The following is a 19321-nucleotide window of genomic DNA, read 5'->3' as shown; positions in this document are numbered from 1 at the left end:
TGATACAAGGATTGATACAAGTAGGAAGACTAGATTTGAAAAGTATACAAGCGACAGAGTTTTACATTTTTTTTATACATATAATATTTAAAATCTCGTAAAATTTATGATGCGACTTTTATCGATTTTGCGCATCAGAATATTATTATAATATTTTTTTCTATTATCTAACGTTATCTAATGCGATTTGACAGATGCACGATCGAATGATCGCTTGCAATTTTGCTTTCAAGTTATTTTGCCGATTCGTCTGTCGCGGACGTTTTGATAGATCGAAATATGTACGTATAGCAGTCTGTCGAGAGAGCCACTGCAAACGCCCGATCAGGATCACCGGAGATGTCAGTCATCCTTTTGTTCCCCGATACCGTGTCTTTCCTATATCCTGTTTCAGGGTTCTCCGTGTAAACTCCCCGGCTCGCCATCGTCACCGTCGTTGACGAATGACGACGTATAATAGGTCGCGCAGCGACCATCCCGACTCGGATAGCGTGCGCACACATCGGGGGGAGGAACTTGCCGATTAACTCATCTACCATGGGCATTGTTGCCCTCAATGAGAGAGGACACCGGTCGCGCGTTTATTATGGGTATCGCGTTATTATACTAACCTGGTCGCCTTTGTATGCACGGTGATATAAGTTTTCCGGTAGCCGACTCGCACAGAGGGTATGGACATTTGTAGAGGTGATTTATACTGACGATCCGATATGATTCAGCTGATTCGCGAGTTAGAATTTATAGCGAGAGGTTAAATTTATTAGCAGAATTATTTAGATTAAATGTAGTTATATTAATTATACATATACTATTGTAAAATATGCAAAGCTGGTTTATGATTCGCGATATCATAAGAATTTAATATTGAACTGATTAATAATATGACAGCGTGAGCTAGATTTCTTGGCATATTGCATCGCATTCGTTGAAAATTATTTTACGGCTATATCGTTGTTACACAATTGCTGTTACTCGGCATCTGTGTGGTAACGGATAATAAAATGATACGCAAAGATTTAACGACGCACGTAAATGTTACATTACGTCGAAATTGGGACATATGCTTTGAGTACTGTAAATTAGAAAGTAATCCGTGCTTTCTGGTGCAAATTGCAGATAATCGGCGCTATCAATCTACGATGGATATCACGGAAGTCGAGGTGTCATTAGGAAGATTTTAATCGCGCGATATTAATGTCGCGTTAGGGACAAGGAATAAAGGAGTCAAGATGGATCAACGCACGGAGCTCGTTGAGCCTCCTGAAGGAACACGGACGTTTCTTTGCTGTAAGTACTTTGCCAAAATGACTTTATTTGCACGACGTAACGCGCTCATAATTAATATACTGATGGCACGCGATGCAATTATTATACTGATGGCGGGAGTTTAACGCTTTGACCAAAGATCTATGAATAACAAAGAGCACTCGGGCGCTATTAACGACGTGTCAGCATAATACCATCATTGAAATTTATGAATATTTGACGTGATGGTACAAATTAACCATAAAATGTCTCGAAACATAAATAATCTTGAAGTATCTGTTTACAATAATATGTACGTAGAATAAGGTACAAGTTGTAGCAAGTTGTCTGAGTAGCTGAATCACAGACTAAATTCTCGCACCTTATTTATTGATAAACATTTTTTTATTGATTACTCTTGCCCTGTTTGTCGTAAGATTCATTTTAATGTCACGTGGAGAATGTTTACCGCGCAGCTTCCTTCCCGAATCTCTCTCACAGCGATGATTCTACTTGAAGAATCTTGGCGCACATTCGATCCGTGCAAACATCCTCCTCCGCCGACGGTGTACGAGAGCGAGATAGAGTTTGAGGTATATATACTCCTGCCGGATAAGTATCAAGTATACAGGTCGGGCAGAGATATAGTCGGCCAGTATCGACCGGGTAGCCAAGTTCAACAGCCAATCCCCGGCTGCGCATTAAAACCACGCCCTTTATTTCGCGGTTGCATTAGCCTCATCTTGCGGGCTGTATTTAAGTCAAGATGGAATACTTAGTTTCTTTCACTTTCATTCGCGAGGTTTGAGGGAGGGAGAGAATCGTGAGACGATGTTCGCCGGTCGTAGCGAGTTGAAAGCAGAGTGACGGCTTTTATATTATTTGCCACCGCAGTATTCCATTGAATTAACGCGTTTCTTAAATTATTTCTACGGCACAACAACGATGATGGTAATTGGCACATTCGAGAATCCGTGATATAAAAAGATGAATTATTATTAATATTTGTGTGTTGCTGCCTCTTGCGCTCTCTTACGAAATTAATATGAAATAATCGTGATAAAATTAATACGCGCGCGAAGTATTTATTCTGTCTTTCCTTTTTAATTTATTATGATTTGGAAGTTGAAATTTTTAACGATTTTATATCACACAAATCTCTTTGCGAAACAATCTGCGATTCGAAATTCCGTTGTTACGAGAAATTTGGATAACCGTGGCAAGAGAAATTAGCGGTGTTGATTATTGCATAGACTACGAGCTGGTTATTCATGGGAATTTGATGAGAACGAGCCTCGCAGCGTAATATACAAACACCAGAGCGGCTCGCTGACGATTAATTGAATTCACTTGATCGTAACGAGGAGGAATAATTACCTCTGACGCGCCCGTATACTAGTATTACAAATCACTTGAGAAAGTATCATTAAAAGCAGCCGCAATCGTAGCAACTTACCAATGCCTGCGACTTAACAGATGCTTTTATTAAAATTAATACAAGTAATGTAATATGTAATGTAAAGTCATCGTCAATTATATAAGGAAAATAGAACATACTTTCTTCTCGAAGTATTTCATATTATGTATACATGTTATTCATGATGTTAATTTTTATTTTTATTTTATGTAAAGACTTTACGTAATAAAATTTCGAATAATCAAATATTCTTAATTACGATAGTACAGAAGATTAGCCGTTTACGCTGTGTATCAATTTGCAATATCAAATCTTTTTTTAGACAAAGATGCTGTAACTATTCTCATCTTGAGATACACTTTGCATATTGCGCCAAAAATTTGCCAAAAAGATGGTTTACAACCATCGACGAATTCGTATTTGCATAAGTAAGGAATTCGGTTTGCCGTCGGTACAAGCAGGGCAGGGGTAGTTCGAGTTTCAGAACCTCGTAAAGGATATCGGGTAGTGGATGGAAGGTGTACGTCGGATCGAAACGAAGGAACAGAAAGCTCTCGTTAATGAGCTTCCTCACCCTCAAAGCTTTGAGAAAGCCGGTTACACTCGTCTCACTCGCCCCGGCGGAGCGAGAGAGTCGTTCAATTCAAAGCTTCCAGGAAATTATACGTCTGTTACCGTTCTATCGCGAGCAAAGGCTCAAAACCTGGGGCCTAATAGCGGCAATATCGTATTTTAATCTCGGCTCAAGGAAGTGCATTTGTCATTCCCCCGTCGTACAAAGGGACTCCTCGTTTTAGAAACTGCAATTACCTGACAAAATTATTCGCTGAATTTAGCCCCGCGCGCGCGGCCACTTCTTGTATAGATTGAAATTTGCTGAATCAAAAATAGGTATAATTTAGTGGATATTTGTAAAAATCGCTCGACTTTATCTAGATTATTTTTACCTTCAAACTAGGACTGTAATTTTCTTGCAGAAGTAATTTTCGTATGCTTAACGTATCTGATCATGTGTAACAGTTATCATAACAATCTATAATTTTTTCTTCTAAAATGATAAAATATCCTTCCACATGCGATATGATTCTTAAAATACAAAACTGGATTGACACATTAATTTTGCTACGAAATATTTTATAGATATTTTCTTATTTAATTAAATAATAATATATAATTATAAAAATTTATATTATATAATTATATTTTATTATAAAATAATAAATTTTTATTTGATGTTTGTTCCAAATCTTTTTTATATAATTTAGTTTTATATCAATTCTTGTTGATCCCCCGTTATATTAATACCAATCACTTGAACAACAAATCCGTTATAACCCACTTTCGACGAGTTCGCAAAGTCTCGCGACACTTTGGTACCGTCGCCTCGTATCATGACGCGCGGAGCTTCGATTTTCTATCGCGGCCACGTTGAAAACTCGTGGGCATTAGACGAGAGCCCATCTGGCCGAGGTGGCACTCGCGCAAAGTATTTTCCATCGGCGCGGCGTGGAGTTTGTACTTTGTCGCAATGCCTGTGACGGCAATTTCTCCGGGGATGGTTACTTACAGTGTTGGCTTAAACAACATACTTAACCGGGCTACTTAGTACTCACGGGGGCGCAGACGTACCCCTTGCAATAATAACATTTCGCCCCCTTTAATCCGCGGCCTGCTGTTAGTCCTCGGCTAAGTATCTGTCCTCCTCGTTCTCGGCGTTCCCGCTCCATCGGGTAACTTTCCCTCCCTTCTCTCTTCCCTTCCCCTCACACCCTTCTCGTCGCCCCTACGAAATCAAAACACGGAAAAGCCGATACAGTTTTGCGTAATACCCTCTTCGTCAGAAAGTTCCTCGCGGTGTTTTCTAGTCGCTAAGAGCGGCCTTCTGTGGATGGGGAAAGGAAATGGCGAGAGGAACTGTTTTGTGTACAAATTGCACTAACAATGGCAATAAGCTTAAACGATTTTTATTCATTGCCGTTCGCGTATCGGCTAAAATTTGCCTGAGTAATAAAAGACCTCGATCAATTGAAAAAATAGCACGATATAGCTTGTAATATATAAATAATTTTTTAATATCTTTTGTTCTTTTCAAGAATAACATTAACTTTTTTATTGATTCTTTCTGTTTATATATTGTTAAAATAAAAATTAAATTTTGCAATGATATTTCTATATTCTAAATTAATTAAGCTGAGATTGAGAATTTAAAATCATCGTATAATGATTCACCAGCATGCCCTTAAAAGATTTGAATGTGATTCCCCATATGTCACATTTTTGCGTTTAGATTGATTGATTCTATATGTCACGTGTTTATCTCTTCAGTATGCACATTACGATGATCATTTAATTTGCTTCGCGATAATTGATCATTAGTTTTTATTTCACTTGTTGATCAAATCATGGAACAATCAATATGCGATTCTGCATGATACGTAAATGCAATTTCGTCGCAACCTAGGGTGTCAAGACCGTCGAAGATTCTGACATTTCGCCGGAGTCTGCCGAATGTCGTGATGGAAGCATGGGTATGGATGGGGGATAAGATAATGCGCGGTAGGCGGGATGTGGGCCCCTATATATAAGTTCTATGGAGTTAGTAGATACCCCGTCGGGCACAACATAAACCCCATAGTGCTAAGCGGCTTAGTACCTCGTAAGGGCACTGACGCCTGACATATCCATGTATACCCTGCTCCGGATGTTTCGCGATTCAGACGTATGGTTCCTCCTTGGAGATGCTCTCATGAGTCTTTGAGAACCTCCGCGAATTCAGCTGAGAATATTTGGCAATGATAAAACTTGGAGAAGAATTTTTCTAATGTCAAAAGATTTCTATTTATCTATATTTTGCGAAGAAATCTATATATAGTTTTTTTTTTTTTAAGAAAATTAATTGTAGATTGATGAATTTATAAGATCTGCTTTTATCTATTATATGTGCATGTATGTATATAAAGTTATATATATAAATGATAATATATTAATTTAACGCGTATTTGCATAGATCGTATCGCGTATCGCATTGCTTTATAAGCAACAATACTATAGGACTCTCAGCTACTATAATATTTTGTTTTTCCCATGACGTTACTGCCTTCCTGTTATGGGGGCTGAAGGGCGACGCATGACACACCCCCATTGAAATCTCATGCACGGGATATACTTAAATTAAACGGACGCCGGTGTCGTATTATGGCACAGAATAGCAAGTTATATCTAACCTCTCATTAACCCCGTGTGAACCTGAATTGGAACCCCACGTGAAAAGCGAGACGTCGATTTTCAAACGGAAAATCTGCAAGGGGGTGTTTTATTATTTTGTTTGGAACGTTTACGAAATAAAAATTTAAATTTTGCTAATATTAAACAATCTTACAAAAATGGCCATAAATAGATATAAAATTTATATACAAATATTAGTACTCTCTCTCTCTCTCTCTCTCACTGGTACGATATGCATATGTAGCCTGATGCCTCACCGGGACTGTTTCTCTTCTCTTGTTCATCCTTTACTGCTCATTCATGGCACTCACTCGCGAAAACATGGTTAATTACAATCACGCGCGCACTAATCACTATAATACGGCGATCGCGTGATACTTTGCACGGCACTCCCGACGTTAATCACACGCGACGAGAAAAATAATATGCTCTCAGATTTTACTATCTCACATTATCATAAATGAGTAAATATATGAGTGAATTTTTCGTACGATTTTACAATTAATGTTTTTCATCAGGAGTGATTAATTGATTATAATGCATCTCGCGTGATATCAGAATAAAGTTGCCGATTTTATTTTTGAGTTTTTTGATTATTAACAAAAGTTGCAAGTACAAAATGATTGATTCCGACTCGCGCAATATTATAACAAATTTAATTAAGTATAGTCGTATCTAGTCACACATTTTAATATTTAGCAATAATGTAATAAAAAAAATTTAGCGTTTATATATGTATTGGTGATATTATAATATTAAAATATTTTACGTGATTTGTTCAATCGAAATCTATCCCGCGAGTAATCAACAAAGCGACTACATATTTTCAAATATCGGATTCTACAGATATTTATCTTTGATTTTAAGTCGTACACTTATTCATTTATGATATAATACGAGATAGTAAAATCTGAGAGCATACTTGTTAACAACAAAGATAGCACTTTCGCGGCAAGTGACACGTGAATAGAGCCGTACGATTTTGAAATATCGAACAGATCGTAATTTTTGCATTATTTTCAATATAATCAAGTATACGTCGCGTGCGATTAACATCGGGAGTGCCGTGCACGTAAGTATCACGCGATCGCTATATTATAGTGATTAGTGCGCGCGATCGTAATTACCTGTGTTTTCGCGAGTGAGTGCCATGAATGAGCAATAAAGGACGAACAAGAAACAAGGAGCAGACCCGGGGAGGCATCAGGCGAGCAATCGTAAAGTGAGCAAAATTAATAATATATTTGTTACTTGTAAATTTAAATGTTTGTTTATTTCTGCGGTAGTGATTTATTTCACTATGTAATAGAATACATATGCAAAGTATTTATTTTAGATTTTATTTTGAATTCTTAGAAATATCTACGATATATTTATATAGATATATCAATATAATTATTATATTATAATTTATAATTATAATTATATTTTTTTGGAATAATAATTATATTTTTATACAGATATGTGAATAAAATATATTAATATTTTTTACCGATTTATAATAATTTTGATCACTCTTATATAAAAAAGAATTAGATTCCTGTGTGTGTTTATCTTCTTTTATAAAAGTTATATCTGAGAAAAAACTTTGGTTCAAAAACTATATAATTTTTTAATTAAATATTTGTTTAAAAAACGAATAGAGAACTCCATTACGCGCAATGATACTTTTTGAAATGTTCATTATTTTGAACATTCTGTTTTATATATATATATATATATATGTACGTCTATATGTAGGTATATAATTTAGAATTATTTTACAGATCGAGGCTATATATTAGAACTTCGCCATTGTGCATCGTACTGGTAAGTATTGAATTTTATATATTGGCTACAACTTCTATAACTGATTACAAATGATAATTTATATATAGCCATTAGCAAATTTTAAGTTTTTAGTTTAAAAAAGATCTAAACTTTAATGAGCTTGTTTCATTACGGGTTACTGCAAGGCGTCAGTGATATTTTAAGCAGATTTATATTCACGAACATTTTAGGAACATATGTGTTTTTTTAATTATTTATCATACTATTCTGAGTTTGTCAAAGAAACGCAAAAATTAGTCGAAGTTATATATAGGCTATGGAGAATAATAGTAATTAAATAGTAGATAAATTATAAAATATCTACACTACAAATTTTCTTTTGCGAGAAGGTAAATTAATTACGAAATCACACGATATCATAGATGAAAATACTAACTTGTCGCTAACTATTATCGAACCAAACTGCTCGTAAAAATGTTGAAAACATATCCGCTTAACCAAATAAAGCCCATACCGGCTAACAATCGATGTTACAAATATTTGTTGACTTTTTTTGCCACTAGTCGGGGCGCGAGTAAACAAAATCAGAGCGCGATTTACCGGCGCGCGAGCAAACGTCATTCCGCGTTATTGTTGCGCCATTATTCCGCGGCGCGATAATTCTCACAATGTCCACCTTTTCGGATCCGTCGTTTCATGCTTTTCCGAGTCCTTCTCGGGTCCTTAAGCAGCTAAGAGAGCCCATGATCCGTGATCGTTGTGACCGGAAGAGGAGATCGCGAAAGAGCGCAAGGGGCGCAGCGAAAGCCTTAAAAACTTCTTTACCGCAACAATGGCGTATGCCGATTTTAAAAAGATCCAGCGAAGATTTATCCTCACTTTCACACCTCCCTGCGACGACGGGCCGCCGCGGGTCGACCTTAAGACCTACAACAAATACCTGACGGGCGTAATCTGTAGGGGCTCTACCGTAGCGGGAGGGCCCCTGCGCCAGCCCCATTATGATATTCGCGGTATTGTCGGGGCGTCGAATCTGTCTACAAATAACCACTAGAGAAATGGTTACTCAGTCGTTACTCTCTTTCGCTCCCTGGCCCTTCTCCGCGTTCCGTTCCCTTCGTCGCACGTTCCTGCATCTCGCTTGCTCGTTCGTTCATCGCCCTCCATCTCCCTCTTGCCGCCGCTCTCATTCCGCGTCTGTACCATTCAGAGTGGACTACATTATTTCGTTGTAAGGCCCCGACCACACCGCATTATCCTAAACATCTAAATCCGGACAGCTGGAGCCCAGTCAGCGGCTCCCAACTAGTTTTGAAAACATTCCGTTTGTGCACCGATTATTTTTATATATATATCCTTCTAAAAGCTATTATTAGATTAATTATTAGATAGAAAGCTATTATTAGCTAATTATTAGATTGAATATTATTATTTATATGCCATTGATTGTTTGATATAAAAATACAGATAAATAAAAATAAAGTTTTCGTATGATCTTTTTATAATTTAGTAATAATGCATAAAAAATGAGAAGGTTGTGCTCTTTTATACATAATAATAAATTTTTATGAGGGGGCAATAAATGGTTTTTTTAAGATTCTTTATTGTGTGTTTTCCTGCAAACATTTAAAGAATAAGTCTAATTGAATTTATTATTTTATTTAATATATCTCTGCAAGCTTAATGTACTGTATTATTATGTAAAGTAATTTTATGTTAGGAAATAGAGACTAGCCGAAAATGTATTTCACGATTGTTTGCTTGAAACTGCCTCATTTCGAAAGTTTTATATTGTTACCTTAACATTGACGATGAGAACCACTTCCTAATGAATGCGCCAGAGGTGTCAGAGCAGCAACTGTCAAAACACGACCGGCAAGACAGCGACCGTGCCATCGAGTGCACGACGGAGATAAACGATAGCAGGGCGAGGGTAGACAAAGACAGAACGGACCTTTTCACGCCATATTGGATGTACCTCGGAAACGGTGCACGCCACCGAAGCCTATCGATAATCGCGATATCCATCCCATTATTCCATCGTACAAAATTCCTACGTTTGTTCGTCACGCGCGTACACAACGGGCTGTTCCGGGGTTTCTTATATAACGTTTTTCGATCTCCCTCCGATGTCGTTCCTTTGTCGAGTTGTTGTCGATATGATCGACTATAGTCAAGTAAATCAACATCTTTCCAAGAATCAGAACTTCACAACTGTTTCATTCAATGTTTTTTTATTTTTTTATTTTAATATTGTGTCTTTGTATAATGATTATTATGCAACAAAATAATTTTTTTTGAAAGGTATATTTAAACTCGACCACGATTGAGACAATTTATCATGTATACTGATTCTTTAATCAATTCGAAATTTTGATCTTTTCATAGCCAACATTCTTTTATGCGCGTTGTATGAATCTTATTAAATTAATAGCGATCTTTGCATAAAAAAAAAAGAACTCGCTCGCGTAAACGTGTTTTTTAAAAATTTTCTTTGAATTTTGCTCTTCAAGTTGCACGACTCATTTAATACATCTTATGACTGTAGTCATTTTAAAATCTTCTCGTGCAATGTTTGCAAAAGAGAGAAAAAAACTGATTTAACATATCGTAGAAATAACACACCGCCGCGACAGACACGAGTCCCGTAATATCTCTTAAAAGTCACCGAGTTGAAAGCCGCCTCGACGGAGTCGAGAGCGCAGCGTAAAAGTCCGCGTGTATCCGTTCCATTCCCCGCATCCCGACGGCTCCATCTTCGTGTCTGGAAATCTACCCAGCTGCCAAGCACCTTCGGCCAAGGGGAGAGATGAGGTCGACGTGTGACAGAAGAGGAGGAAAATGAGAGAGAAAGAGAGAGAGGTGGAGATGGAGTACTGACAGAGAATGAGAGAGAGAGAGAGAGGGAGAGAGAGGGAGAGAGAAAGAGAGAGGAAGTGGTTACATGTGGAGCAGGGTGGAGTCGACATCGAGAGTGAGCTTAGGCGTGCGCCCTGGGCATATCGGCTTTTCGGGAGAGTCTTGGTCGATGCTCCCTGGTTCCTGGTTAACCCGCGGGATCGGTTACAAGCCAACCCGGCCAGCCGATTGGTTCATTTTGTCAGCGACACCCGCCTACACCGTGTTATCGCGCAACTACTTTATCTGTCTGCCTCTCTCCCGTTATATCCGTTCTCTTTCTCTTTCTATCTATCTGTCTCCTCTCTCTCTCTTTCTGATCCCTCTCTCTTCTACCCGTCGGTAAAAGAGAGTCGGCGGTTTTATTCTGCGCATTCTGTCCCTATTTCTCTCATCGCACCGCATCGTCGATAATCTGTCCTTTCTTCATCGGGCTCTTTCTAACTCGCGTTTGTTTCGTGCCCGACTCGACTCTACTCGCTTTTGACCTTCGACGAAAAAAGATCGTCTGGACACGACTCTAAGATCGTTAACGGCCGATGACTCCGCAATTTTTTGACGTTCCGGCGTGGAAGCGTGTGACGTGCGAACCTGTGGGAAGGACGAATGATTTCAGCAACGATGTGGTCTCGTGCTCTTTCTCGCGCGGTATCGTTTTAATCGTAGAGCAACACGCGAACGTAATGAGAAATTGCTAATGAGAGGTTTTATAAATAAAATAATAATTATAATTTTTCGATATATATACAGGCACACACGCATAGTTTTCATCGTTAGAAATATATTACGTCTCGTACAACGATGTGGATTATACTTGCAGTTTGTCGTTATCATAGGATCGCGTGACCAGAGTTATAGAGTCGCACGGCGTAAATGTTAAGCCATTTTAATGCATCGATGCGTTTAACGCGTTCCATGGATTAAGCGCGAAATTTGCCACTTCGTTTAACAGTCAGGACGGGACAGGACGTATAATGGATGCGAGGATGCGAACAAAATACTCATATGATGGTCCGTTGTAATGTCATAATAATCTGTTAATATATTTTCGCGCGAACGTATGTACAGGCGCAAATAATAATAATAATATTAATAATAATAATAATAATAATAATATTAATAATAATAATGCTTCATTTGCGTTCTTCGTATATTTATATATGTATAATTCCGTATCGATAGTCGTCTGTAGGTAAATTACGTAAGTCTTTACCTATAGTACATGTATATATACTATATATATATATATATGTATATTTTTTGTATGTATAATATATACGTACTGTATAATATGTTCATATTTATAAGACGGATTATACAAGAATTTCGCTAGACGAGTCTATCTACAAAGACAAGGGCGAAAGCGTGGTGAGGGTCCTATCGTCTCGCGCTTAATAAGATCGATTGGCCATACCCAGCCTCGAAATTCACTTTTACACTCTTCTTATTCCCGGAGTGACGCAAGTCTTTCCCAAAGAGCCAGGCGATTAATGAAATATACAAAGTCGCTAGTTTCTACTTGATCTAACGGGGAGAGAATTGACGGAAAGAGGGGAGCGTAAAGTGGCTCATTGGTTTTGCATTTCGCGTTTAGCATTTTTTTTACAGGATAAATCGCGCTCTTCTCTCGTTTAGACCAGAGTTGTTCTTGTAGCTATATTTATACAAAGTATCAAACCTTTCCCACTTTTTATAATGAGAGATTACAATGATATAGTACAATATAACACATGTATAGTCATATTAATAACATGAATATAACTCTGACATATAAATAATTACGCTACAAATATAACTGAGGTCCGAAAACGATGTGTCACAAGATATTACAAATTTATATTTAAAAAAATGGCTCGCAAAAATTTAAAATTCGGATGAGAATAATAATCTTGGTATAAAATGTCAAAAAAAACAGGGATGGAATGTATTGTTTTTATGAATGGAATTTCTAAATCGTAAAAAAAGCTGCAATTTTTTATGAAAAAGAAAAAGGATACACGTAATTATATCTAACAATGTGTTTTTAAAAAAATCTGCAATTCTTTTTACTAAGATATCTGATGTTAAGTGACTTTTAGTACAAGAAAAAAGAAAGTTATTAAGAAGAGGATATAATTAAAGGAGCTAAATTTATTGTGTAGACAATCTCAATAATCCAGACAGTAACGCATAAGATATTGTGCGTTTCTGTTTATTTTAAAAATAAAAAAATAAAAATGAACAAAAAAAGAGCTGCTCTCCAGTCAGTATTAATTGAATGTTTCGCCGCGACTATACGATATTTCCCGATTTTTCAATATTGATATCATAGCGTCTGTGGCTAGATCTATCTCTCATATCTGCCGTGCATCCTATGTCAGCCTAAGAATCTGAGACCATTACCGTAGCGATTTCAACTTCGAGTTTTCTCGCGCTCTCGTTTTGACGCCTAGTAGATCGGCTTGTCACTACGGTATTTCGATGTCGGCAAAATATAGGATTTCCACGCAAGAAGTAAATGCTTTCGGAATGAGAAAGAAAGAGTGATTTCTATAGAAGAAAGATCATATAGTTCCACTAAACAAAAAATTTACTGCTCCCGAAATGTGTTAAAAGCTTTGTAAAATTTTGAAAAAAATTGTTTAACTAAGATTCATTTGTTTGAAACAATTTTTAGACGCATTTTCTCATTGTTCGAAATGGCAGAGACATTTTTAAAATGACCACATCTTATATCTATATCGAGATATGTGGCTTATTGTCTCTAGCAATAATCTCTTTTCAAAAACGGATAATTGTATTCTCATAAAAAATATTTGTGCATGTTCACGGAGAGTATATTATTATGTTAATATAAATACAATATATTATTAAATTATATAATAAATAAATGTATATATTATAATAAACATAATAATAAAATACGTTTCCAAAAACTTTTGCTTCTTTTGTGAATATCCTTAATGAATAGATTTCGGAAACTATTCACGATAGAGAGAATATCAACTAGAAAGCGGCGCTATTTAAAAACTATGAGACTCACTGCATCTGGTTCTTGGGCTTCGACGAACGGACATGTCGGGAACATCTAACGGAAGTTATGTACACACCCTGACCGATTGACTTTTTTCTTTAATCCGAGAGATTGCACTTATTTAGTGGATTCGCACTCACTTCTCGAAGCGTCTATTCTGTCCTCGCGTTTTATAAGAGCGTTATCGGAAATTATTTCCTCCAATGAATTCTATTGCCACGCATCATCAAATAGATTCTCCCTAAGAGATTTACAGCGTAATAGTTTTTCGACATTTTCGAACAAAACTCGACAATGTATCTACGTATTGATATCATTGATTCATCTTCGCATACGTGTGGATCGTTCCTAAGCTCCTTCGATCCGCTTTCCGATGATGATGCTAATTGATGTTGTCGCGGGTGAAAGCCATCTTGCATATCGAGTCACATCTTACAGCTATCTTTGAGTAATCTCTGTGCGATAACTTTAAATATATTTATCCATTTTACTCCGTTCGTCACGTACAGTCTTCGCAAAACTATGAACTGTTCTCCAGAAAGTCGTATCGCATCGCGTTTACACTTAACAATTTTTTCGACACAATCAAACCTTTTCCATATCTCGCGATTTGTCGCGACTCGTGAAAAGCTTTTCCAAAGTCAGATTATCACTCGATCGATTAGCTTTCCCATCTTCACAACACCTCAAAGCGCTCGCTCGCGACGTTACCACATCGATAGCTCTTTCTCGGTGTCAGACGATCGTCTGTGCCGATGGCATCTTCCAATTCGTCGTCCTTATCGTATCACGCGGGCGAGAATGGTCTGTGAATTATCGGTCGCGGATTCGGCAGCGGCGGCGTGGCAACCCTTATCAGCCCCTGACCTTGGGACTGACCCTGAGGCGTCGGCTGACGGGGGGGCGGACTGCCTCGAGAGGAGGGGGTGTGCGGACTGGGTACAGCCACCCTCAACGGACCGGTGACAGATAGATTCGCCGCCATCAAAGGCGGGCTGTGGGCCTCCGATAAACTGTCCGATAGGCGAGATAATCCGCCGTCGGATAATCGCGACGTTTCGGATATCCTGGATATCCCTTCGGATAGCTGGTGCTGGGGATGCGGATGGTGCAACAGTCCTTCGTGCGGATGGAGTCTTGGCGGTGGTAGCCCTAGTGAATCTGGCAATCTGTAATAGAACAGAGAAAGAACTGCATTTTCTCTGGAGAAAATACAGTTTAGCAGAATCGCGATCTATTATATGCGACATCTTATTGTAATAAGAAATATGTGTATATATGTATGTATATATATACACACTCACAATATCTCGATATATGTATATTTATGTATAAATAATTTAAACCGATTAACACATTTTATTATTTATGATAAAAATAGCGAAGAAATTACATTTTATTATTTATGATAAAAATGGCGAAGAAAATATAAATAACAAAATATATCGAGAAGGAGAAATTTCGTAACGAAAGAGTCAGTTACTAAAACTTACCTTGATGTTGGATCACCCCTGGGCCCTACCGCTTGAAAAGGGCTGGACTCCGCGAACCTAAAAATCCCTCCACCCGGCATATTCGGATGATTAGGCTGCGGGCTGTGCGGTCCGAAACGGAAGTTCGTTTGCGGGAATTTAAAAGCCGTCGTATGGCTAAATCGGAAATGCGGCTGCGTAGGATCGAAACGGAAATTCAAGGAAGGAGGTGGCAGAGGTCCGAGGGATCCGAGGGGGACCGGGGACGGTTGGTGATTTGGTGGCGGCGAGGAACTCGGCGATGGCGGTGAAGTTCCTCCGAGGGAAATGTCGGAGTCCTCGCTGCTGCTGCCACCGGGCCCCGGACTCAGAGTTCGTCGCGCATTTCCGTTTCCTTGGCCTGATTGTTGCTGCATTCTGCTGCAAATAATCCATAATTTGCGATTATCAACTGATATTATCGGTATATTGAAAAAAGATTTAAAAATCCTGAGAGAGAGATGCTTGTCGTGAATAAGATTATCTGATATCTCTTATGTTAGCGAATGAAAAAAGTAATAGAGAAAAATATAGCTAACAACATGGGAACCAACTTAGAAAGAAAAGTAGTAGTAATAGTAGTAGTGATAATTTATTTGTTCATAGCTTAAAAGATCTTCGAGACCGTATATAGAAAATTAGCAGTATAAGATTTAAATCAGATAAGAAGATAATAAGAAAACAGAAAGTTAAGACTACAAATATAAATATACAAGTATAAATATAAAGACTACAAATATAAATATTAAAATATTTTTATTTTAAAATTCTCTCTCTCTCTTTATGTTCATCATATGACGAACATAACATTCTGTCGCCTTGTTACGAAGGAGGTTCTTGACTAGAAAAAAAAAAAGAAGGAAAAAGAATTTGTTATCTATTTGAACTTTAGACTGCTTAGTTTTTCGGTGCGAAAAGACGTGTACATAAATGTGTGGTCGCGGTGGGAATTTTAATTCGTTCCCGCTTAGAGAGGGAGCTCATTGTAGGAGTGAATATGCATACGTAATATATACGTAGATGTGTGCACGCGGTGCTGAAAACACTTTGTTTCTCCAGTCATCGCCGCGGAGAGCGCGGTCGTAATTAATGAGCGCGTTCATCCTTCCCAGGTGAGGAGGCCGAGGATTCACGGGAGAGTAACGACGATTCCCGACGACGGTTCTCGCATAAAGGAGGGATCCACCTCATTACTCGGCAGATCACGGATAGATACGGAAAAACACGGTAAACTTCACACGCGCGCCGCGTGTACGCGCAAAAATGACGAATGACCGTGCGTAACGTAACCGTGTGTTCGTCGACGGGAAGTTACATATTATGCCAATATTCGCGGTATTACACTACACGTTAAGAAGCATCCTTTAAAGGCATCCTGTCAGGAGCAATTAAAGAATTCAGATTGCTCCGATATCGAATTGACAAGGCGACAGAATGTTATCGCAAAAGATTTTTTGAAATTAACTCGTTATAGGACGAAAGAAGCTCGCGATCACAGGATCTTGGGAATCGACCTTATCAAACCGTTATCGGCCGATCGAACTCTGTGATAAGAAGACGGATGTTAAAATCGTGCGTGACGAACGGCCGGGAAATATTGTCAAGGACGTCCGTTATTTTGGGAGCGAACGCGATCGTGTTTATTGTCTATTGTGATTCGCGAGAGAGGAGGGAAAGAAGAACCGTTTGGGGATTCATGAGGATAAAGAGCGCGCGCGAGAGAGAATCATTCGCCATTCTGCTAAAGACAATGAGACGTCGCGGTCGTCTTAAAAGCCTCTCGGCCGCAGATCGATCCTAGTAGCGGGGCTTCCGAGATCCTCTCGTATTTTCTTTGCTAATCGAGTCTCGAGTCGGGCCCGTACTGTTACCACGGTAACGCCTCCTCGAGAGGCGGAAACGTCGAATTGTTCGTTCTCTCTCTCGTGATCGGGGAAAAAACCCGATTGCGACGAATGGTAAGTTCGAAGCGAACCACTCACCTTCCTCTCCGAGAACGCGCTCGAGATGCAGATCGATCTCGTCCGCGATATATGTATATGTCGGCAGTTTTTAACTCTTTTTACCTAGAGGCAGGTAATAACATTATAACAATATTCCTACTATCGTAAGTTAAATTTTTTCTTACGATGTTTGATTAAAATTTATGCTTATATATATACATATATTGTGTAAAAAATAAATTTCTCTTAAGTAGACGACATTTTTCGCGAACCTTATCGCTCTCGAAATACGCCTCCGCTCAAAGTTATTTAATTAACACCATGAGAATGTATCTTACATTTTATGATTCTACGTGAATATTCATGTAAGCTTCCTTTTCATTGCGCCTGATGGCACACCCGGATAGATTAATACGACACGTCAGCGCGCGGAAACCGGTGAATCCTTCCGACGATGGCGTTAAAATAATCTCCAATCGTACGTAGCACAGAACGTAGGCATATGTATGCTGAAGAGCTAAAAAGGTACGCGATGTGTGTTAATCAGATGAAATAGCGTCATACTCTTGCCAACGCAATCGGGACTTGATCGTCGTCGCTGAATTATACTCGTGAATAATGAAATAACCGACCGTGAATACGCGCCGTTCGATTTTGATTTTGCGCGAGTATAATCATGATACAAAAGACGAGAGTGGTTGTTAACGCGTAATTCAAGAACTCGGCTTTCATATGGAAATCCAATTTCGTTTCGTTACTTATTTAATTTTCTTTTATTACTTATACTTATAATTTTCAATTAATTTATCTCTCGCTTATTATTTAATAACTGTTCCTGTATTACATATGTGTTGTGTACGAGTTTTTTTCTAGTTGTCCCGTTTTTTGTTTTTTTTTTATTTTATTTTTATGCCGGTCTAAACTTATGGTTTATATAATACGTCATATTTTTCTAAAACGCACTTTTAAATTTTTTCGGTCTCTTGCTATTTCATTGACAGGGTGATCCGAGTTTCGCATTTCTCGCTTCCTTTTTTTACTCTTTCACCTACGCCTTCGCCTTTCTCTTCGTCGCTCATGTTTTCACCTCCATATGCGAGACATTCGACGCGTTTTAATTATGCTCCCGGACCGTTGGCCTTTATCTTCGTCCTTTCACAAGATACCCGCACGAGGCGGTACGACTTATTATGTGCCAGGGGCCCCATCCCACACGATATTCCACAGCGATCGTCCCCATTGAGATCGTCTTAATGTCGTGGCATTAAAGCGCGGAGACACGGGTGTCAATTTTTCGGCATGCATAAAAGGAGCATTAAAGCTTTACGATGCGAATTATGTTACACCGTGGTCTGCGCTAATTGCGTTCTGATGAGTGACAAATTGAAAGATTTTCGATACTTGTAGCAACAGCAACATTGTCCATATTCTTGCTGCACGTTTTTTATTTTATTGATTTTTTTATATCAAATCAATATCAATTAAGCTACCTAAAATGATATCTTGAGTAACAAAAAGAAAAAAAACTAAATAAATTAAAATATTAAATTTTTTATAGTAGCTTGATGAGATGCAAACTTAAAGATGATATTTTTGCAAATCTGAAATTCGAAATATTTTTTCATTGTAACTCGGAATATGTTTGACATTTAGCTGGTATTTGACTCCCACTCTTCAGTGTAATAATTCATAATAATTGATTAGTTAGATATTTTGCACTTAATCATCTCTTAATCTGGCCATATCATCAGCTCATTAAATCAGCATATTCGTAATTTTTATTTAACAGAAATCACTTATGAATTTATGTATGTGTGTTTGTAATATATTTTAAATATTTCTACTATTAAAATATACAAAATATATAAGAGCGGATTAAGAGCAAATCTTGGGTGGGAAGGCAGTTATAGAATAATTTACGATCGAATTATGTGCACTGGTTTTCTATTCTCGGCATTAAATTTGCCGCCCATCAATGTTCGGAAAAAGATTAATGAAGCATGTGCGGTTATAATTAGTATTCCAACCAGTAAACAAACTTTTTGTACACTGTCTTAGCTTTGATAATCTCGTTCACGAGATAATATAGGAGCTAATACGGCTTTGATGAATCAGAGAGAGAGAGAAAATGTGTTTGTTTATATCGTTGCATAGATAAGTTTGAAGAAAGATAATTTGATGATCGCATTTTGTCCCCTCATATTTATTGTAAATTTATCATCTTGTATTTATTAAATTATAAAATATTTAAAAAATGGCTAAATTCTCTCTCTCTCTCTCTCTCTCTCTCTCTCTCTCT

The 19321-nt window shown here is 37.9% G+C and overlaps 1 protein-coding gene across 4 annotated transcripts in view; it reads right to left on the bottom strand.

Annotated features, from left to right (window-relative positions):
• Positions 1-13692: 13692 nt before the first annotated feature.
• The window catches only part of LOC115235008 (homeobox protein SIX3-like), a 47721-nt gene continuing 42092 nt past the window's right edge, over positions 13693-19321 (bottom strand). The window contains exons 2-3 of one of the 4 annotated variants that reach the window (XM_029806485.1): positions 15062-15460; positions 13693-14770 (exon numbers count right to left, since the gene is read on the bottom strand). In XM_029806485.1, coding sequence (XP_029662345.1) covers positions 14356-14770; positions 15062-15460 — 814 coding nt within the window. In that variant the 3' untranslated portion in view covers positions 13693-14355. The remainder of the gene's footprint in view (positions 14771-15061; positions 15461-19321) is intronic. The other 3 variants (XM_029806488.1, XM_029806487.1, XM_029806489.1) reach the window with 3 other exon arrangements.

Source organism: Formica exsecta, unplaced genomic scaffold (assembly GCF_003651465.1).
Source record: "Formica exsecta isolate Colony F162 unplaced genomic scaffold, ASM365146v1 scaffold21, whole genome shotgun sequence".
NCBI classification, from domain to species: Eukaryota; Metazoa; Arthropoda; class Insecta; order Hymenoptera; family Formicidae; genus Formica; species Formica exsecta.
Note: the sequence above shows the minus strand (reverse complement) of the source record. Positions and strands in the feature narration are given on the sequence as shown.